Source organism: Ursus americanus, chromosome 1 (assembly GCF_024610735.1).
Source record: "Ursus americanus isolate L20-20 chromosome 1, mUrsAme1.1.p, whole genome shotgun sequence".
Classification (NCBI taxonomy): domain Eukaryota; kingdom Metazoa; phylum Chordata; class Mammalia; order Carnivora; family Ursidae; genus Ursus; species Ursus americanus.
The window spans coordinates 88,724,064-88,746,709 of record NC_142127.1 but is presented as its reverse complement, the minus strand read 5'-3'; the positions used below and the strand labels follow the sequence as shown (position 1 = coordinate 88,746,709).

The 22,646-nt window shown below is 54.4% G+C and overlaps 1 protein-coding gene across 19 annotated transcripts in view; it reads left to right on the top strand.

Moving 5' to 3' along the window:
* TNS1 (tensin 1) overlaps positions 1 to 22,646 on the top strand; it is a 225,520-nt gene that overhangs the window by 167,864 nt on the left and 35,010 nt on the right. For 11 of the 19 annotated variants that reach the window (XM_087863313.1, XM_087863307.1, XM_087863291.1 and 8 more), the window contains 2 exons: positions 12,744 to 14,321; positions 20,386 to 20,469. In XM_087863313.1, coding sequence (XP_087719439.1) covers positions 12,744 to 14,321; positions 20,386 to 20,469 — 1,662 coding nt within the window. The remainder of the gene's footprint in view (positions 1 to 12,743; positions 14,322 to 20,385; positions 20,470 to 22,646) is intronic. The other 8 variants (XM_045777632.2, XM_087863306.1, XM_087863305.1 and 5 more) reach the window with 1 other exon arrangement.

Genomic DNA, 22,646 nt, shown 5'->3' with positions numbered 1-22,646 from the left:
TGTCTGACTCAACTCTGACAACGGAGAGCATTTCCTTCTGGGAACCGGGGGCCCTGGGTGGTTAGTCTCTGCTCCAGGCCTGACCAAATATGCGAGGGGGGGAAAATTCCCCGCCCTGAGTCTGATGGGCCACATCGGGGTGTGTGTGGGGGGCCTGATGAACTCAGGATGTCCTCTGGGTTGACCATGCTGTGACTGTAGGCATTGGCCTGGGCTGGTGGCCCACAGCTGGGCCTCGTGTGGCAAATCTGGGGTCTCCAGTACTACTGAGCATCCGAGGCACTCCAGAAGGTCACCGGGTCATACCCTGCTCTCGATCGTATATTTCATGAAACTGCCCTGCCCAGGGGCGTCTCAGGGGACAGGGGACACCCAGCCACCTTGGAAGAGTGAACAGTATTTTCCCCTCTCAAGCTCAGCTTTGCCCATCTCCCACCCAGAAAGATCTTTGCCCCAGCTCTATTCTGCAGTTTAAGGGGAAAAAAAAAACATTTTTTTTTTTTCTCAGATAGGAAGTGGTAAAACTGAGTATAACCTTTTTGGAACCAGGTCTACCACACCCTCTGCCCAGTACTTTCCTATCTGTGTGAAGGCAGCTGAAGTCTTGCCCCCCACCCCCAGCCCTCCTCATGGTCCTAGTGGAAGCCGTCTCTGGAGGCGGGAGAGGCAGTGGCGTTTTCCGGCCTGCTGTTGGTGGTGTGCGCGCTGGGCAGTCTTGGTATTTATTAGCTGGGCAGCGTCACGCTCTCAGAGTCTGGGCTGTTTCATTTGATGCCACGATTTTCGAAAAGGGAAAGGGCAAGGTGAATGATAGGCCCTGAAGTTGAAGCATCGGCCATGCGCATCTGTGCTCCGGGCCGTAGGGTCACCACCGTGCAGCTCAAGGTGGAGCTGGGTTAGGGAAAGAGGAGGAGGAAGCAGATGTCACGGTCATGATTGTATGTACGTGGCCCCCTCATTTAGAGCATCTCCACGCTGTGTGCTGTGCCAAGTGCTTTTTATGCATTATATTAGTCTTTGCAGTACCCTCGGAGATAAAAATATATTAATACACCCATTTTGCAGATAAAGAAACTGAAGCTCAGAAAAATTAAGGAATTGGCCCAGGGTTGCACTAAGCTAGTAAGTGGTAGTGTCTGGATTCAAAGCAGTGTCTTCTTGACCCATGTTCTTAACCACTGTGTTCCTGGGAGATGCTGAAGTGACATGAGCAAGAAGGGTTGGGTATAACATTGGGTATAACATTAATAACCTCATCATTAAAGGTATGGTGTCCAGAAAGTAGGAGGTGATAGGCCAGTGGGGCTTCTTACTGATCAGAGAGCCACATGGGTTGTTTGTGGGTCTCTTGCTTCGGAGTGATAGAAACCACTGGAAGCAGGTGCTCAGGTAAGGAAGAGAAGCAAAGGGAGGGTATGGTGGGGCCGGCTCAGGGACTCCAGGCCAGGACCAGGGGAGACTGCCTGTCAGAGGAGAGACTTGGGAGGACATGCCCACCACGTTTTGTAACTGAAGAGCTCTCGTGTGGCAGAAATTTGGCTTGTCTGAGCCATCCCATAGGGCACCATACGGCCAGTTAGTGGAAAAAACAGGGTGCTAAAATCTACTTGTTAGAGCCATCAGAAGATGAAATGGGCATTTTGGGGAAATAGTAAGATTCCCCATAACTGAAAATAGTTAAGCGCAGCTAGGATTAGTTTTTCCCAAACCTGGCTGCCTAGCATTCTCAGCTGGGGAGTGTTTTACGATTCAGATTTCCCGGGCTCTACCTCTCACAATTCTGCTTCTGAATGTCTGGGGTGGGGCCCGGGGATCAGGGTTTTTATAAAACTCTCCCCAGGGGCTTCTGGTGCAGCCAGTCCCTAGATGGTAGCGGAGCACCATAGGATGGAGTTGTTACTTCCACGGACTGTGGTGTGGTGGTGTTTCCAAAGTACGGTGTGTCGGCAGGGCTGACAATTACACATGGAATGATTTCAGGTGCATTTGTTTTAATGCGTGTACATATATATGGACATGATGCTTAGAACTACTTGGACTTAAGTTTATTTTAAAAATTACAAAATTTTGTTTTATTTTACTTTTTATTTTTTTAAATTATAAACTTTTATAAAAATAATGTTGATGGGATTCACAGGTACAGATAAACAGGAGGGTTGTATGCAAATAAAATCTTCTTTCACCCTGATGCCAGTGGGGGTAGGGGTAGGAATGTGGGTGGACTGGGTGACCTTAACCCTTTTAGGTGCTTGGGGTTTGTTGGTTAGTTCCAGGAGGCTCTGTAGAGGTAGGAGGAAAATTGCAATCATTTGTCCGGACTGTGGTCTTCCAACAGTCCAGCCCTCGGAAAATTGGAAGTCCTCCTGCCCCCAGTTCTGGAGATCCACTTCTCCCCTCCCCATTCTTTTTTTTTTTTTTTTAAAGATTTTATTTATTTATTTGACAGAGATAGAGACAGCCAGCGAGAGAGGGAACACAGGCAGGGGGAGTGGGAGAGGAAGAAGCAGGCTCATAGCAGAGGAGCCTGATGTGGAGCTCGATCCCATAACGCCAAGATCACGCCCTGAGCCGAAGGCAGACGCTTACCCGCTGTGCCACCCAGGCGCCCCTCCCCTCCCCATTCTTAATGGCTCCTGTGAAGTCTGTGATACTGGGCAAGGGGCCTCACCCACATTGTCCCTGAAGATGCAGTTAAGACAGGATAGGGCCAGCACACAGGGCATGCGGTACCATGTTTGTTCTTCCTCTTACTTCCCTTCTTTACTCTCAGAAAAAAGCAGCGGGAGAGTGTGTGATGGGGAGGGGGCCGGGGTTGAGGTGTCGGCTCAGGAGAGGGAGGAATCGGTGGCCCGTACCTGGCATGTTTCTCTCTCCTGAGCCTGCAGGGCCCAGACCTGGCTACGGAGGGTGTGGGCACTGGGGTGGGGGTGCTGCAGAAGCACTTTGGGGTTGCAAACCAACTGGGGTCCTCAAGGAGACAGTGGGCCCTGGAGCTCCCACTGGGCTGGCTGCAGACCCCAGGCCATCTCTTACCAACTCTGGGAGTTGCGTTGGAACATTCACTCAGTGTGAAAATAAGTCACCAACATCGTGCACATAAGAGTTATGGTCTGGTGTCCTGCTCTCAGGGACTTCTGGCTCTTCTTAGGGCATCCAGGATCGTGGTGGGGACTTTTGGGCAGCTCTCGTGGTTTTGGTCGAGGGGGCTGCTTCAGGTCTGGGTGCTTGGGGGTGAAGGTGGATGTCACTGACACTCTGAGAACTTATTCCCTCTGCCATCCATGGTCTTTATAGATTGGAACGACCCGAATACCGATCGCTAGTCAATGGGAGGCATCTTAGGTGGCCTGGTGGATCGATGTCCTGGGCCAGATGCCCACTTGGCCTTCCCAAAGTCAGGCCTCAAGAATTGTCAAGGTTGCTGGGTCAGAATCCAGCTTCGCCCTGAGAATGTAGCTTTGGGGCTCCTGCCCGCCCCTTCCCAGAGACCTGCCTGGGTGGCACCTCGGTGCCTCTCCTCAGGTCTGTTGTCACTTCTGGGAAGTACAAGGGTTTGTGGGTTTTTCAAATTTTTTCCCCCTTTTATAAGCCAAGGAAGTGTCCTGGCTCCTAGACTCTGCACCGTGGTGGGGGGGAGGGGGAAGGAGAGGGAGAGGGAGGGGAAAAAAAGATTTCCACCTTATTGTTCAGCAGCTGGAAAATTGTTGTCATCTGTTCTGCCTTTCATTTGCTGAGAATGGAAAAAAAATGTGGAAAAATTTGGGGAAATAAATCTCAGTACCCTCATAGGAACTCTGGCCCTTCCCTCTTTCCTGCTACCATCCCGGCCGCTCGGCTTCCAGGCCTTTTCTTCCCACTTTGCTGGGCACCGGAGCTGGGATGGGTTTGGGACTGGGGCTGGGCTGGGCCGTCGCAGTCGCTGGGCTGGCCGCTGCTGCTCGCTTCGTGCGGAGGGCTTGGGAAGCCACTGTGATGTCATTCAAGAACTGCATAGCTACAGGATGATAAGTGAAGCCCTGGGGACCCAGCTGGCTGAAATTACAGACAGAGTTTTATCCCACTGGCTTCCTACAAGCCAGAGCGAGGCCGAGCTGGCCGAGAGGGGGAGAGCGAGGGCGCGGGCAGAGGGGGGGGTGGTGCGTGTGGACCGGGCAGGCAGGCGGCACTGGCTCCTCCCACCCCTGACAGTCTGAGTGAGCCCGAGCAGGACACAGACAGCCTTGGGGCTGCAGCCATGGAGGAATTATTTGAAACTTGAGGCACAAGGAGCAGAGATCAAATCAGAGCAGTTATTTCCCCTCCCCTGTCTGCCTCTCCGTGCAGAGGGTAAGTGTCTGCTGGGCATTTGTGAGGGGTCCTGGGTGGCTCTCTGTGGGCCCTGGGGCTGGGGGAACTTCTGGGCTCGTGCACCAGGATCTGCCGTGGACCTGGACCCGGGAAGCGCGTGGGGGGTTGCGTGGGGCCGTGGCCCGTGGCGCTGCCTTGGGAGGTGCATGTGGGGGACCTGGCTGCCTCCCTCCCGAACTCGCTGTCCTGGGACTCGGAAGAGCCGCTGCTTCAGGTCGGAGGGGTGGTGAGTTGGTGGGGGGCAGTGTGTCTGAGCTGGCCTCGCTCTTTGGGAGTGATGGTTCACGGAAGATGAGGATGAGGTGGTGGGTGGAGGGAATTTGGTGGCAGCATGGCGAGCCCCTCAGACACTCCTGGTGGGACGTGTCTTCAGGACACCCCCCCTCCCCTTCTGTGGTCTGAGCTCTGTCGCACCCCCAGTGCTGACCATTACCCTGCTGGCCACCCGCGAGCTCCCATTCCTGGCTTTCCCCCAACTCCGTCAGGGCTTGGAGTGGCTCGGCCGTCCTCTTGGCCAGGGGTCCCCGAGTGTCAGGCAGGCGCCCTGGCCTGGCAGAGAAGGGCTTCGGTTCTTGTGGGCTCAGGTGCTATTTTTACTGTCCCGAGTGCCTGTGATATCTGGTGCCCGGATAGGCTGCGGGCAGGGAGTGGGAGTGCCAGGCTCTGCTTATAGTGCCTGGCGTGGGAGCTGAAGGCCAGGCTGGAGTCAGGAGGCTGGCCTTGCAAGTTCACATTTGCCCCACAGGCATGGGCCGTCCTGTGACCTGAGCAGGTCACTCCAGGCCCTGGTCCCTCGGGTCTGAAATAAAGGTCAGGATTGACTTTTCCGTCCCTTCTCCTGCTCTCTGGAGGAATTCAAGTGAGATGGTATCTGTGAAAGTACCGTGGGTCCTTCCTGAGGAAGGCCTGGGGACACATCTGTCATCATCACTTGATGAAGCCCCGTGTATTATGTTGGGAGGCTGTTGGTCTGCAGCCGTGGTTGGAGTCCCCGCCCCCCCTGCCCTCCCCAGACTCCGGCCATCTTCACCTTGAGGGCCATTAGGAGAAAGAGCAGTGAACTTCCCTGTGCTGGGTGACCTTGGTGAGGGGATCCGGGCCTGCGGAGTGTCCCTGTCCTCCTGTAAAATGAGGGGTGGACAGTGGATTAACTGATCCCCTGAGACCCTTCCGCTAAAATCCCCCTGGCATTTAGAAACCTCTCTTGGCTCCGCTGACTTCCCGGAGCAGCAGGAGAGAGGAGTGGCCCGTGGGAGGGGCTCTACTTCCCATTTCTGTTTGAATGCTGACTTTCTCCATCCTCCAGGCCCACGTGCTGACATTCAACCAGGGCTCCATTTGAACATTGGGCCTTCTCTCTTTCTTGCCATAGCAGAATGATGGAGGTGGCCACCCCTCCCCCCAGGTCCACAGAGGCAGGTTTATGGGGGACTCTAGTGAGGTCACTTGTATGGGGCACAGAGCCACCTGTGAAAAGACTGACAGCAACCTTGAGAAGAACCTTATTTCTCTTTTGTCCAGTCTCTGAGAAGCCAGCGGGTTCCCCGTCAGTGCTATTAAGCAGGAGGACAGACAGGTGTCTGTTTGTCACGCCTGGACTCATCTGTCTCTGCCCGCAGGGCCTGAGGCCCTGTGCCCATCAGCCAACAGCTCCCAGTGTGAACCTAAGTCTCTTGGGCTGCACCTGTTGCCTGCTCTCTGCCATCCCAGAGGCCGTGTCGCCTTTGTGTGCTTCCCCTTCAGAGACTTGGGGACTGCCCTTCCACCCTAATTCTGCTGACCTTCAGAGTCCCTGACGAAGCCCATTCCCACTGGGAGACGTTCCAGAGCTCTCTGCAGCTGTGAGGAACAAAGGGCTGCCTTAGTCCCCGGCTGCCTATGGGATGGGAGGTCGGCACGGTGGAGGCTAAGACAGTGACAGAGATCCCTGCCACTGTTGCCACGGTGTCTCTAGAGGACTCCAGGTCGTTCCTGAGCCATGGGGCTGAGGTTCTGCACACCCCTGTCCATCCCCATCCCCTCCTCACACTCCCCTCCCCCGGGCAGATTGCAACAAAGTGGGATCCTCTGGGCTGGACCCCAACTCCGCTCCTCCAGCTGGAAGATTTTCCTTTTCTGTGTGTTCTCCTGTTTCTCTTGGATGGACCCTGGCATTCTTCGTGGGATCCCAGGCGACAGAGAGGGCTCCCCAGAGACCACACCCTAGATGCAACAGCTTAGATGCATACATCGGAATTTAAGATCCATAGGTGGACCTTGAGGTGTGCATTCACCCCTGCAATTATGTGCACGATTTGTGTTTGTGCAATTTGGGGGCAGTTAGTCTGGGCTTTCATCAGCGATCCCAAAGGGTCCTTGGTCCAGGAAAGTTAATGTCCACTGGCCTGGAGTATGGCTGGGGAGTCCTCTGAGGGACACCCTGGGGCAGGCTCTGGCTCAGGACCTCCACTGTGCCCAGCCTGGGGGACCAGCTATGTGGAATCCTCCTCTCTCATGATATTTTGGCTGCAGGGCCTCTCTTTTCTCTTTTCTTGGGGAGAAGCTTGGGTCCACCTTGAATCTCCGATTTTTCACGTCTCTGGACGGCAGTGGAGGAAGAGTGCCTCAGTGGCTGACAGGAGTCTGTGTAACTTCTCGGACTATTTAATGGAATGCAAGAAGCATTTACGAAACGCGGAGTGCGTGCCAGACGCTGCATTCTGCAGAGTGCCCTATAAGCCACGCAGGTGATGCATTAAGCTCCAAGAGGCACTGTTCACATAGATCGTACTGTGAAGGGTACCGTCTGGGAACCAGGCACTGGGTGGAGGGGAGTAAGGGGAACAAAGGCTTTTTCTCCAGGAGCCCTCAGCTTGGTCAGAGGACAAACATGGACAGCAGTGATGACCAGCTAGGGGGTAATTTGTGTTACAGGAGTTGTCTGCCCAGGGCAACAGGAACACAGAAGAGGTTAAGGTCAGTCTGAGGGCTGTGAAAAGGGTTAGGTTGAGGGATGCTTCCCAGAGAAGTTCAGGCTGAACCTGAAGGAGGAGAAAGAGGTTTTCCAGGGAGCTTGGGAGTTGTGGGGGAAGAAACATGGAGAAGGATCTTTCAGGAGAGGGAACAGCATGTGGGAGGCCCAGAGTAGGAAAGAGCATAGGAATAGTAAGAGGAGTGAAGAGTGTTGGGGGTATTGGGGGCAGTGAAGGTGAGGCTTCAAAAGGCGAGCAGGGGCCAGATGATAAGAGGTATGGCATGCCCAGCAGTGGAGGGGGGCATTGGGCTTTACTGGGTGGATGATGGGAGCTGTTAAAACATGCCAAACAGAATGGAGAGAGGAGAACACAGAGTGCCCAGGTGTGCCAGGCCTAGCGTCAGGTACTTAGCTCCTGAGTCCTACCACTCAGCAAACCTGCAGGTGAGCACTGGAATCTTCACTCACCAGCCTTGGAGGCCAGGCTCTGTGCGGTTAGGTAGTTGAAGCAAGCTGACGTGCCCTTGAGATGGGGACCAACCTTCTGGGTAATAGTTGTATCTGACACAATGGTGGGGTTGAAGGGGCGCTTCTCCTGTCTTCTCTCCAGAACCACATCCCTGGGGCCTTCCTGGTACCCAGCCCGGTTCTCTGGCTCCCACATGCTGCCGCTCAGTAGCCCTGATCCTAGCCCTGGCCTGGCTCCCTCCACGGCGGAGGGAGAATCTGTGATAAAAGGTTCACATGTCCAGACCTTGCTTTCTTGGCTGCTTCTTGGCCAAGCCTCAGCCTTTGTCAAAGCTCACCTACTTCCTAGACGCACGCGCATGGCGTTCGATGCCCCACTCCCTATTTAAGGAGCTGAGATTCCCTTTGGGTTTGCCGGGGCCCGGGTCTGCCTCTAAACTGCCCTTGTCCAGGGTGGGCACGAGGCCTCTTCCTGTTGGCACTCTTGGATTTTCCTCCACATTGGTTGCTCATCACAGCTCTGGGTAATATATTTTAATGAATGCTATTCTGTAGGACGTGGATCCAAAGGACTTTTTTTTTTTTTAAAGATTTTTATTTATTTATTTGACAGAGAGAGAGGGAGTGAGAGAGGGAACACAAGCAGGGGGAGTGGGAGAGGGAGAAGCAGGGTTCCTGCTGAGCAGGGAGCCTGAGGCGGGGCTCAATCCCAGAACGCTGGGATCATGACCTGAGCCGAAGGCAGATGCTTAATGACTGAGCCACCCAGGCGCCCCCAAAGGACTTTTTTTTTTTAATCAGGAAGGGCCGCATCCCGAAAACCTTAATAAATCATTCACTATTCAAAACAGGCCTGCTGGTTGGACGAGGACGGATCGCTCCTTGCTCACTCATCGCCAAAGGCAACTTCTTTCTTGGAGTCAACCAGTCTGGCACCTTTTATTCTTCATGGTCGGGCCATCTGTCCTGACCTCTAAATAAGCGAGATGTCCCCACTAGACCTGAGTAAGAGAAGTGGGGGTCCTTCATCTCAGAGTCCAAAGTGCTGACCACTGGGTCAGGCTTTCTCAAGATGTCACCCACCCACATGAGCTCCAGAGCCTTGGGAGAATTAAGATACTGCTTTTTGGCCTCGCGCCAGACCTATGAGTGAAAATCTTTGGGGGTGGGACCCCAGCATCTACATTTTTAACAATCCCTGGAGGAGATTCTTATGAACATCAGAATTGGAAAACAGCCACCCCAAACCTGTGTCACCTTTGCATCCCATGGTTCTCGCATTCTCTCTGCAGTGAACAGGATGCCCGTATTGCTCCTCCCCTGCATGCTGGCCCGTACTGTGCTGCTAGCACCAAGCACACCTCCACGGCTTGCTGGAGGGAGCCTAGGGAGTAGGGCCATGTCCAAGTCAGCTGGGGATTTTCCTCCAAGCTTTCCAAAAGCATGACTCGCACATCTGGATTAAGGCCGCCGTGGAAGAAGGGCCTCTTGGTGCAACCGAGCGCAGTATGGAGGGTGGGGCGGGGGCTTGGAGCAGCTGCCGGGGAGAGCCAGGGGACATATTCAGACAAAGCAAGTGGGGCCTTGAAGGGACTGTGGGCTTCTTGACTTCTCTAGAGAAGCGGCCAGGGAGACGGCCCACGAGACCGGACGTTTCGGCTGGCCTGCCTGTGGGGCTGGGACCTCCCCACTCTGGGCCGCTTGCAACCTGCGTTGCCCCTGCCGTCCGTCCTTCTGCTCCATTTTCACCTGTGCCGGTACCCACGGCCCCGAGCTGGCAGGTTCCTCCTCTGTCCCCTGCTCCCTGCCACTGGGTGTCCAGTGCCCTCTCACCCAAGAGGATTTGCCTGAGCTGGCCGTGGCTCAGCTGGGACTGAGTTGGCTCTCATGACCCCTGGGCTTGAAAGCCTCGAAGCCATCTTCCCCCACCCTCTCCTCTGGCTCTCTGTTTCCCTCCTCCTCCTTGCTCTGCCCGCCTCTCTCTTTTGCCCTTCCTGCCTTAATAGATTGAAACCAACATTGTGTTCCGGCTTCTTGTGGTCCCGCTAAGTAGCACTTAATGTGGCTGCAGTGGCCGGGCTGAAGGGAAGGACGAGCATGTGTATACTGGTGTGGGGGGCTAGGGGCGCTCCATCTCCATCGGGAGGAACAGGGGTACCTGCCATGCTGGGTTCATGCCAACACACCGAGCTTTCAGCAGAGTCCTCCCGGGGGCTAGACAGACCCGACATGGGCCTGGGTATCCTCACGGCCTCCCCTTGATGGGAAAAGGAAGACCAGTGTCTGGCAGGACAGCCCGGAGCGTGGGGCCAGCCCTTGGCGGTCTGAAGCAGCCGGCTCCTTCTTGGAGGACAGCAGTAGACATTTCCATTTGTATTGTGCGGAAAAGATTTAGTTAAACAATCTACACTTCTTTGATTTTCTTACTCAGCCTCGGTGGCCTGGTAGTTACTGTTCCTGATGTTGCTGCAAACAGTGGTCCACGCGGGGGTAAATTACATGGCAGAATAAGTTTAATATTGACGATGTCAGAATCAATGAAGGGGCCACAAGGGGCAAGATATCAGGTACTGGTAATTGGTGTGAATTCTTCCTCCCTGCCTCCCTCAGGGGATGCTTTCCTAGCTCTCTTGCCAAAAGCTCTTCTTTTGTGAACCCAAGTGAGATGCGGGAGTGGGTCTACTTTCTCCCTGAAGTAAGAAATTCTTTTCGGTTTACGCAAGTCTGTACCCAGTGGTCCTCATGGCCCCTAAGTGTAAATGGGGAGCCTATTGGACACTCCCCTCTTTGCTTTGCTGTTCCCCCCACTTCCCAGACCACATGAGCATGAACTTGGGAGATTAGGGGGAGCAGGGGATGGAGAAGCTCCCTGGCCTCACAGTGTGAGCTTCGGAGTGGGGCCAGCCGCTTTCCAGGCACAGTGGGAAGGAAGGACAGCTCCTCAGCCTCCCACTGACTGGCCGAAGGGGCCCACCCTCGTGGGAACCACCCCCAGAAATCTGAGTGGAGGAGAGCTCTTGTCTTCAACGCTTTCCCCCTATGGAAGCTGTCAGCTGGGGTCTCTTTTTTTGTGTGTGTAACAAGGAGCCCAGTTCTTTGGAAGGACATGGCATGAGGGACAGCCTCTCTCCTTCAGAAGCTTCGACACCTTTAGAGGCAATGACAGGCCAGGTGGAAGAGACAGCCGTGCTTGCAGCTGCCTCTTCGCAGCCATTGGGGGCCCCAGCACAAGGAACCGATTGCTGGGGATTCAGACCTATCTCCGATTCAGACCAGCCCCGTCCCTGGGAGCCTGGGGCTGCGGCCACACTCTGGCCCAATATCACTTGGGGCATGCTGCTGGCCAAGGTCCCAAAGCCCCAGGGAAGACTGGGGACAGAGCGATGGTTCTGGAGAGTTCAGTGAATGTGCAGAGCATCCAGCCCCCAGGGGGTGTGTGTGGACGATGCCTCACTGGGCATCGCCGGCTAGCTCCCGGGACGTCATTCGGGCGGCCTGTGGTTTGTGTGTGTGTGTTGATCACGACGTTCCCATTTGTGGTTGTCTGATCACTCGTTTTTGGCTGCGGGCTTCTGTATGAGTGTTTATTTTTAGAGGCTGCCACTTCTGGCCTGAGGGCTCATCCTTGGGCATGGTAGGAACTTGTATTTTCTGAAATGATTGTGGCTTTAGATTTAAGTATTTATTTTGGGGTATTGCTGCCTTTTATGTGTTTAATTTACGTGTGTGTGTGTGTGTGTGTGTGTGTGTGTGTGTGTGTGTGTGATACAGAGAGACAGTGTGAAATAATAAAAATTGAATGGTTTTTGAAGTTCTGATTTTAAATTAGTTTTGCTTTTAATTTAGTTTAATTTTAATTAAATCTTAAATTAGTTCCGATTTTAAATCCCAGCTTTACCAGATACTGTGTATCTGCAGATAAATGGCTTCACTTCTGTGAACCTCACTTTCTCCCATTCTTAAAGTAGACATAATACTCCCTGACTCATGGGATTAGAAATAAAGTGTGTGTAAAGTGCCTTGCAAGGTGTCTGGCACCTCGGGGTCCCCTGTCTAGTGCACCCTGGGAGGGCACCAGGGTGTTTGACTTGGGTGATTATTAGCTGGCGTGTGTGTCTCCGGACGTCTTTGTGTCTGGTTTTCGTGTGTGTGAATGGTGTCTGTGTGTGACTCTTGGTGTCTGGCTGGAGTTTGTGCAGTATTTGGGAGGGGGCTTTCTCTTCTTGCCAACTGGGGGCCTGCCTTGGAGTGAAGAGGGGAAGGTCTGCGTGTGTGTGTGTGTGTGTGTGTGTGTGTGTGTGTTGGGGCTGGGGCTGGAAGCTGGGCTGTTGACTGTACAGGGTGTGAAATCACTTGAGTCCCTCTGGGTGGGGAAGTTCTTCGTTCCTGAGTCAGCCCTCTGGCCCTGAGCCACCCAGCGCTCACTCTTTCCTTCCAGAGAAAGTATTGCTCATGGGGTCCCCAGACAAAATGACACAGGGGACACCCCTCCCTGATGAGAACATCTACTTTTGTGTCTTGGATCCCTAAGATGCTTCCCCTGCCCCCCTGATCTCTGGATCCTCTTTCCAGAATCCTACAAGCCCAACATTCCGAGAGAAAGCACATCCCCTCGACACGGGGACTGCTGGCTTTGCTGAACCCCATCTTGACCCAGTACTTCCAGGTCCTTGGAAGCTGGTGAAAAGCCAGGGCCAGGCTTTGGACTGGGGCATCTTGCTCCCAGCCCCCCCACCGCCACTTAGGCTTCACTGCCTGGCCCTGAAGCTGGGTGTTCAGGCCCAAAAGCCTGGGCTAGGCGTCCTTTCGTCCTCCTCCCCCACCTCCCTGACCTCAGCTCTGTCTTGAGTGGTGCGAGGAGATTTTAGGATCCAGGGAATGGAAGCTCTTCCCTCCCTTCCTCTGGGAGCAGAGAGGGAGTCCTAGCCTCCACTGACATCTGCCGTCTGTTGTTTGCCCTCCGGCTGTCTTGCAGAGGTGGTGGGACACACTCAGGGACCTCTGGACGGGAGCCTGTATGCCAAGGTGAAGAAGAAGGACTCCCTGCACGGCAGCACTGGGGCCGTGAACGCCGCACGGCCTGCCCTGTCGGCCACCCCCAACCACGTGGAGCACACCCTCTCCGTGAGCAGTGACTCAGGCAACTCCACAGCCTCCACCAAGACAGACAAGACCGATGAACCTGTCCCTGCCGCCTCCTGCGCCCCTGCTGCCCTGAGTCCCGAGGAGAAGCGCGAGCTGGACCGCCTGCTCAGTGGCTTCGGTGTGGAGAGAGAGAAGCAAGGGCCCATGTACCACGTCCAGCATCTCCGGTCCCGCCCAGCGGGGGGCCCGGCCGTGCCCTCCTCTGGCCGCCACGTCGTCCCAGCCCAGGTTCACGTCAACGGCGGGGCCTTGGCATCTGAGCGGGAGACGGACATTCTGGATGATGAGTTGCCCAACCAGGATGGACACAGCGTGGGCAGCATGGGCACACTGTCGTCCCTGGACGGGGTCACCAACACCAGTGAGGGGGGCTACCCCGAGGCCCTGTCCTCACTGACCAACGGTCTGGACAAGACCTACCCCGTGGAACCGATGGTCAACGGCGGGGGCTACCCCTATGAGTCCGCTGGCCGGGCGGTGCCTGCCCACGCCAGCCACGCGGCCCCCATGCGGCCCTCCTACTCCGCACAGGAGGGTTTGGCCGGCTACCCGCGGGAGGGGCCCCACCCAGCCTGGCCGCAGCCAGTGACCACCTCCCACTACGGCCTTGACCCCAGCGGTATGTTCCGCTCCCAGTCCTTTCCGGAGAGCGAGCCCCAGCTGCCCCCTGCTCCAGCCCGTGGGGGCAGTAGCCGGGAGGCTGTGCAGAGGGGGCTGAACTCCTGGCAGCAGCAGCAGCAGCAGCAGCCCCGTCCGCCGCCTCGCCAACAGGAGAGAGCCCACCTGGAGAGTCTCGGGCCCAGCAGGCCCAGCCCCCAGCCGCTGGCAGAGACCCCGACCCCAGGGCTCCCTGAGTTCCCAAGGGCGGCCTCCCAGCAGGAGATCGAGCAGTCCATCGAAGCACTCAACATGCTGATGCTGGATTTGGAGCCGGCTGCAGCCGCCGCCCCCCTGCACAAGTCCCAGAGTGTCCCGGGGGCCTGGCCGGGGGCTTCCCCGCTGTCCTCCCAGCCTCCCTCTGGCTCCTCCTGCCAGCCCCATCCACTGACCCAGTCCAGGTCTGGCTACATCCCCAGTGGGCATTCCTTGGGAACCCCTGAGCCGGCCCCGCGGGCCTCTCTGGCCCTGGAGTCCTTCCCTTCTGGCAGGCCTTACTCACCTTATGATTATCAGCCCTGTCCACCTGGGTCCAGCCAGAGTTTCCGTCCAAAGAGCCCAGCCTCCTCCTCCTCGCCTGCCTTCCTTCCAACTACTCATAGCCCTCCAGGGCCTCAGCAGCCCCCAGCCTCTCTCCCGGGCCTCACTGCTCAGCCTCAGCTCCCACCGAAGGAGGCCGCTTCAGACCCATCCCGCACTCCAGAGGAAGAGCCGCTGAACCTGGAGGGGCTGGTGGCCCACCGGGTAGCAGGTAAGAGCCTCAGGGACCATCAGTCCTGGGAATCCCCTCCTGGTCCCTCCATTGGTTGTTCTCTTGGGGGAGGCCCAGGGGTAGCCATCACCCCTTGGCAAGTGCTGCTTTGACCTGGGGAAGACGCTATCAGGAGCCCACACGCCAGCTACCCTCCCCTGTATTCACTGTCTGTTAGGCTGTCAGGCAGGCATTGACATTCAAAGATCAATGTCTTTCGGTTCATTCCTTCAAGGAGCTTATGGTATAGTGAAGGGACAGGTACACAGGAGTGTAAGGTGTGCTATGACAGGGGTGGGGACCAAAGCCCCAGAGTTGGAGGGAGAGCAAGGCTTACTACCTAGGGCAATCAGGGAAGGCTTCCTGGAAGTGGTGGCTTTGGGGGCTGGAGTACAAATTTTTCTAGGCAGAGAGAAGATGTTCTCTGCCACTGCCTGCAGTCCTCAGACTCCAGTTCCTGGGGGAAGGTGTGGAGAAGGCTGGAGGGAGGCTTCTGTAGACTCAGGTTCCCCCTTGGGCCGTTCCAGAGGCATAATAGAGAAGAGAGTGTGTCCTTAAGGCCAGGGCTCTACCTGAGTGTTCAACCCTGGTGGGTCCCCTCCGGGTATGTCTCATTTTGGTGGGGAGGCCAAGGTTCCCCTGGTTGTTCAACTGTCCTGTTAGTCTTTGCTTTCCGACCTGTGCTGTGTGAGAAACAAGCACTGAGAAACAAAGCCTCATTTCCTATCAGAGTGGGCTTATGTTTCTGGAGGGAGGAGAGGGAATGGGGCGACCACAGAGCTTACTGGGGAGATCAAGGCAAGAAATGGCAGAGTGTGCAGGGCCATGTTGGGAGGAACAGGAAGGGCTCCCTTCCTTCTTATTGGCTGAAGCCTGTGACAGTTCCATGGGGGCAGCCACACTGGGTGGGAAATCCTGTGGGTTTGTTTAACTGTGGAGATGTGCCAAGCGCCTCAGCTGATGGGGTGGTGGGAGCTCAGGGATGAGAAGAGGAGCCTGGGCAGCTGACCCTGCCCTCTCCCCCCTCCCTAAATGTAGGGGAAGCTGAGTCACCATACCAGCTGTAGGGAGAGAGGGAGACCTGTCCTTGGGGATGGAGGGTGGGTTTGGGGAAGCAGCTGAGGGCAGGCCAGCTGGCTATTGGGCTGGGTCCAGGACCTGGGTGTGGGGGCAGGGATGCCCTGCTGTCCTTCAGAGCAGAGCAGGGTCCCTACTTCCACTCTCAGTAACTTCAGATTGGCCACGATGGAAGTATTTATGCTATGGAAATTGGCCATCCGGGTTTCACCTCGCCTGGAGAGCTGGTCTAGGAGCACATCATTGCTTTTAGCTGAGAGTCAAAACACAGGATAAGTAGCTCTATAACTCTAGAGGTGAAAAGCTTTGTGCTGTGGTCCACGTGGGGCTGCCATCCTCTGCTTTTTCCTTCCTCTGGGCTCCTGAAAGAAGGACCCCTGGCTTCTTTGTCGGAGATTTTGTTAAAGGGAGAGGAATGGGTTCCTCTTAATATTTTACAGAGTTGAGGTGACCTGAGGAACGGTGACACTCTAACCTAACGATGTGCAGATTCTCTGGGGAAGCTGAGGGGGTTTCCTTTCCCCAACCAGGAAACCCTCTGTATAGCTCTCCTGGAGCTTTCTCTAAAGGAAGCCATACCTTAATGGCTCCAGAACGATGCCCATCTTGGAGTGCATCTCCCCTCAGCCTTTTCTCTCCTACCAGCTTCTGAAGTTTTGACTGTCAGCCTCCATATCCTTAGCTGCTCAGGCTTCGGCCGCCAAGGAGTCATAGGGAGGGAGGGATGTTGGTACAATGTCTCTACCCCCAACCCTGCTATCATCTTCTCTGCCAACTGTGAGTGACTCAGTCAGGAGAAGGGATGCGATGTATAGAGGGGACAGATGTATTTGGTCCCCAGGGCTAGAAAGGGGCCTCTTTGGTCCACGCCCTGTCATGAAAGTGTTTCTTATGTCAGCAGGTCCTGTTTGCACAACTTCCTCAGTAGCCCTGTAGAATGTCTGCAGTGCTTGTGTAGGTAAAGGTGCCAAGGCAGGATCATTGTGTACAACAGTCTGGGAGTCAGGGAATAGGCCAGTACCACTTCCTCCTGCTTCTTCTATGTTCTTCTGCAAGAAGCTAGAACATAAGCTTCAGCACGAGTAACCCAGGAAGTTCAGATCTGAGGGAGAGCCTCTTCATGGCCATGAATCTGATCTGGTTTCTGCTGGCTTTTCTCTCGCAGGTTTGCCTTTTCTTCTTTGTCTCAAAACCTTCTCCGTACCTCAATATTATATCCCTGGCTCATTCCATTTTGATCCAACAACTCCTTATGTCCTATTTCAGCTTGGATCTCAGAGAATATAGGGGTAGTTTTCTTAGCTTGATAAAGGGTAGGTACCTGGAATCTGTAGTGCACATCACACTTTCTGGTGAAACATGAGCAGCATTCCTGTTACACCAGGGACAAAATAAATATGCTTGTTATTGCCACTATCACTTAACACTGTATTGGATATCCTAGCCCGTGCAATAAGACAAGAAAAAGAAATAGGAGTCAGAGTTGTTGAGTCCATGTTATCTTATGATCCAGATTCTGTGACTGGACTGATCTCAGATGTCTTTAGAGGTAGAGATTTCAATGCATGTTGGAGATCAGATGTGCATCTTATCTTTAAGGAGTCTAGAGTTTAGTAAGGGGAGAAAGAACTGGAACTTGAAAATGAAGTCATCCTAATAAGTGAGATATGTAGAAAGTTCGGTGGGAGTGAAGAAAAAGGAAAGATCAGTATCAGTGGAAGAGATTGAGGAGTGTATTGAGCGTGTGTTTTAAATAGAGCCTTGGGAGAGGGATAGGAGTTTGAAAGTGCATGGGGTCATTAGAGAGACAGGTCTTAGTGAACACAGGAAAGCATGTGTTTGAAGAATATAGTAGATTGAGAACATATAGGCTGAGAGAGAGTCAAGAAAGGTAGCCTGGGGCCTGCCTCTGGTTGGTCTTAAAATACCAGACTAATGAGCTTGAATCTTACCTAGTGGCAATGTAGGAAGTCATGGCCGTGTTTTAGTTGGGAGTATGCTGTGGTCAGAGCTGTAATTTAGGAGGATGTATCTGGTGGATCTGGGCAGGAAGGATGCAAAATAGGAGAGACTTTGAGTTGGGAGATATAGTTGGTTATTAGGTAGACTGGGTTGGGGGGTTGCATTAGGGTGCTGCCCATGGAGATGAAAAAGAAGTGATGGGTGCCAAGGATACCAAGAGAGTAGAACCAATGCACTTACAAATTGATTGGATGTAGGGGGTGAAGGAGAGGAAACATCAAAGATGATGCTGAGGCTCCATGAATAGGAACAGAATGCTAGTTCCATTATCAAACCAGGAGTTAGGAGAAGTGGATTTTGTGTAAGATGAAGACATCAGTGTTGCATATGTTGAGTTTGAGGTGACACTGGAGCCTGCAAGCAGTAGAGATGTATGGGAAACAGCAAAATATCTGGAATTGGAGCTTGGAAGAGTGAAAAAAACTGTAGATTTTGGAGTCATCCTCACAAAGACGCGGGTTAAAGCTTTGGCCATGAATGGGATCTCTATGTCAGAGGGCATGGAGAGAAAAGAACTTAGGATGAAATGGCCATGAGGGGAATGGAGGGGAAGGGGGCTGAGAAGGAATGTTCAGGACAGTGAGAGAAGACAGGGACAGCGGGTCACCACAGAAGTCAAGACAGAAAAGGGTTTCCAGGACGGGGTGAGGGGGTTCACAATGTCACTGGAGAGAACATGAGGAGGAGGACTGGGAAAAATTCACTAGGCTTGCCAATTAGGTGGCCCCGGGGATTTTCAAAGACATATTTTCAGTAGAGTGGTGGTGACAGAAAGCAGACTGCAGGATTGAGGAGTGAGTGCAGAGAGGCAGTGCAGACGGGATGTCAACTATTCTTTTGAGTGGTTGTATGATAAAAGGGAAGGGCATGGTAGTAAAGAGTGTAGCAAGATATGGAGAGCCTTTTTTTTTTTTTTTTTTTTGTAAATATAGGAGCCATGAGAATGTTTCTAGAGGAGGAGGAGCAGAGGTTGAATATGGAGGGAATAGAAAGAAGAAAAAGATGGAAGAGAAAGAAGTTGCTAGAATAAGACCACTAAAGAAGGGAGAGGGATATAGGCCTAGGAGCCCAGGTGAATGATTTAGGCTCAATGAGGAGGTGAGATGTCTCCTTGTGAAGTAAGAATAAAGGATGAATACAGATACAGGTAAATATCTGTATCAAGCTGGAACCTCGAATTGAGAACCCAACTTTTACATTTCATCGTGGAAAGAGGAGATGACATCAAGGCCCATTCAGTCATTCATTTGGCATGAATTCCTAGTCTGTGTTAGTCTAGGCTCTGGAAAAATGGTGGTAAACAACAGAGGTAAAAACCCTTGCCTTCAAGGGGGAGATGGACAATAAACAAATAAGCAAATACATATATACTAGGTCAGATGGGTGGTAGGTGCCGCAGAGATAAAGTAGGAAAGCATCAGTGAGGGGTAGAGGGACCAGGGAAGCCTACCCTGGACAGAGAGGGGACATGCAGCTGGAACAGCAAGTGCAAAGGCCCTGAGGTTGGGGTGTGCCTGATGTGAGGATGTAGAGGGGCATGAAGTTGAGGAAGTGATGGGCCTGGGGGCCAGCTTGCAGGGGGCCTTGTAGGTGATTCTAAGAACTTTAGCTTCCACCCTGCATGCTGTGTGCACAGCAGTGACATCATCTGACTTGTTCCCAAAGGGTTGGTGTGGCCAGAATGGGAGGGAGACTGGTGAGGGGGCTGCTGCTATCGAGCAGAGTGGTGGCTGTGGAGATGGTGAGAAGTGCTTAGAATGTAGATAGTTGGGGAGGTGGAGCCATCAAGGCTAGACGTGGGATGTGAACAAGAAAAGTCAAGGACAGCTCTAGGGTTCCTGGCCTGAGCAACTGAAGGGTGGAGTTGCTCTTTACTGAGATGGGTAAGGATGTGGGAAGAGCGGACTTGGAGGGAATGTCCGAAGTGTGATTATGGCCATGATAGATTTGAGATGCCCTCGAAACCTCCACAGGGAGAGGTTGGATCTTAGAAACGTGGGCATTCTGATACCAGTACGTGAGGTCACCAGTGTGTGATGTCATGCGAAGCGTGGCATGTGTGACAGCACCAAGGGGTGAGCACACATCCAGAAGAGGTCCCAGGGCTGAGTCCCAGAGCCTCCCACATTTGGCAGTCGGAGGCACGAAGGGGAAGTGGCCAAGAAGCTGGTGTGCATTAGCTCGTGAAGCAGAGATCTGGTGAAGGATCAGTGTTTCCCTGGGGGGGCCCTTGCGGGGTCGGGGAGTCAGCGAGGGTGGAGAGAAGGAGGGCATGGCAGGTCTTTATAGTGTATCCAGGTGGGCTCCTTTTAAGGGCTTTTGGGTGGTGCCCAGCAGCTTTGGGCCACAGTAGAAATGGAAGGGACTCCGGGGAAGTGGGTTACTAAGGTGGGGGTGAGGGAAGGATGAAGGGCAGGGGGATGCTAGCATGTTAGGGACTGTGGCCCTTGGGCTCAGGCTGGTAGGGTCACAGCTGGTTCCTGGAAGAGGCAGGTGACCTCGAGAGGAGGGAGGCCCTGGGATGGGGCCATGCTGACGGTGAGGGCAGATGACTTGTGGGGCAATAGGATTGCAATCTCCTGGGCCTGGGCTGGTACCTGCTTGCCCCATGCTGGGGTTAGAAAAGCGAGAGATGTGGCGTCCTGCGGGATGGCAAGAGGTCCACCTGCCCACTGGAGAAGCAAGACTCTGGATGCACACTCTCTTCTTGTCTGACACCCTCCCACCTCCCTCCAAGCCTATGGCCAGATCCCAGACTCAGAACACCAACTAATCTTGATTTTTCTCTTTGTTTTTGTTTTGTTTCGTCTTGTTTAATGCCTCGTCCCTTGTGTTCTCTGTGTGTCCTGTGTCCATCTGTCCCTTGTGCCGTGGGTGTGGTGCCTTCCTTGCCTGGTGTCATCCCCCCCCCTTCCCTTCCTGCTTGCCTCCCTCCCTGCCGGCTCCCCGGGGTGTGGATGGGAAGCATACAATGCCAAGCTGCAGGGCATGGGGCACACCGGCTTCCGGCTGCCTCCTCTCCACCGGCTCCGATCTTCCTCCCTCTCCGGTTGGTTCCCCTCCTCCCCTCCCCCCTTATAAGTCTCTGGCCCTCACTGCAGCTCTCAGCTTCTCTTCCCCTCTTTTTCATGGACCACTTCTTCCAACCTTTGCCCGCTCTCGTCCTTGTTCATTTTTTCCATCCCCCTTACCTTTCTCTCCTCCCCCTTCTATCCTCTTCTTTCCATCTCTTCCCATTCTCTTTGCCCCCTCCTCCCTTCCTTACTGCCCCCCCCACTTCTCCCTCCTCCCTCTCTCTAGACCCTCTCCCCCTCCTTTCTGCATGAGCGAGTGCTCCCACTTCTGCATGGACACAGGCCTGATGCTTTTGGCTTTGGTCTTACCTGCTAGGAACAGGGTGTGGGGTGACTAGATGAACTTTCAGGCTCCTGGTGGACACACAGGCCTTCACAGCGAGCATGCTCATGAGGGCGGGGATGGCCCAGCTCTCTGGCCCCCCTGGCCAGACCACCCAGGCTGCTGGGCCAAGGTTTCAGCAGGAGCCAGGCTGTGCTTTGCCTGGGCCACCAGGCTCACGACAAAGAGTGGCACCCTAGCACCCATTGCTCTGTCTACTCTTGAGTGCGGTACTCTCCGGGGACACGGCACCCCCTTTGACCTCATCCCATATCTCTGATCCTAGGACCCATGGCCAGGAGTCAGAAGTCCTAGCCGTGGTTCTGGCTCTGCCTGCGACCACCTCTATGACCCTGGGCAAGTCTCTTAATTACTCAGAGCTCAATTTCCTAACGTGAAAAAGGGAGAGATCATAGCCCTGCCATGTGTATTTTGCTTGGTGGCTTGACGTGACCCAATATGGTGGACCCTTCATCAAGGGTCCCATTGCTCTCCTTGAGAATGATGCCCACTAATGTCTGCCCATAGGCTGTTAGTTCTGGGGAGGGAGTTGCCTCATCATTTTCCCTGCACCTCTGAGTCCAGAAGCCCAGGTTAGGGAGAAGGCTGTGCTCAGAATTGCCCCATGCCATAGCCTTGAGCAGTTCCGGGAAAAGGCATAGGGGGTAGTGGATTGTTAACTCCTAATGGCAGTATCTGGTGTTTGCACAGACCCTCCTCTTCCCCGTCCATGGAAAATGGAGAGATGGCTCTAGCAGAATGTCTCCTGTCCACCTCCTCTCCCCTCCCTTCACCCTTTCTCGGCCCAGTGGTGGGGAGTGCAGTGTTCAATTGGACCTGGGGGTTTGGGGCAGTTCTGGGGTGGTGGGCCTGTCCTGAAGGGAGCTGGCATGGCTTGCCCTGGGGCTGCTAGTGTGATCGCCGTGTGGCTTTCTGGTGCCCTGGCCCAGCAGGTGGCCTCCCGGAGACCCTGGCTTTCGGAGCCCGAGGCATGCTGTCGGACACCCAGCCCTGTCGCCTAGAGCTGAGGAATCCAGGCTTTTGAAAATCGGAAGGCAGGAAAGAAGAGCTGGGTCTGTGGGGGTGGACACGGTCAGTCTGGGGGGTGTAGAGGAAGCGTGTGATGAAGCCTGACACCGGGGCATTTGTCTATGGGACTCGGGCGGTGGGCGCCCGTGCTCTGCCAAAGGGGGTGTATTGATGTGTGCTAGGGTTGCAGTCCCCACAAGTCAGAGTGTGTGTGTGTGTGTGTGTGTGTGTGTGTGTGTGTGTGTGTTAGACGAAGGGGATTCTTTGCCTCAGGTCCAGCCCACTTCAGGGGAGCCTTGGAGCCAGCGGTTCCCCCAAACACAACACCATTGTGGGGAGTGGAGTGAGGACCCCCAGGAAGTGGGGCTGTTTGGCACCCTGCTCTTCAGATCTGGTGGCGTGTGCGGAGGCCCCAGGCTGAGGTGCCTGTCATCCCCCCGGTGGCGGGGAAGGCCCAGCACCTGCAATGTGTGAGCACCCTTCACAGGACACAGAGGGCTTTTTTTTTCTTTTTAAATATTTTATTTATTTATTTGACAGAGAGAGGGGCAGGAGAGAGGGAACACAAGCAGGGGGAGTGGGAGTGAGAGAAGCAGGCTTCCTGCTGAGCAGGGAGCCTGACGCGGGGCTCGATCCCAGAACCCCAGAACGGTGGGATCATCACCTGAGCCAAAGGCAGATGCTTAACGACTAGGCCACCCAGGCGCCCGGGACACAAAGGGCTTCTGAATGTTATTATTCTAAAGACCACTTCCTTGCCATGAGGGCATCCTACTCCCCACGCTCCTGGGGCTAGAAGAC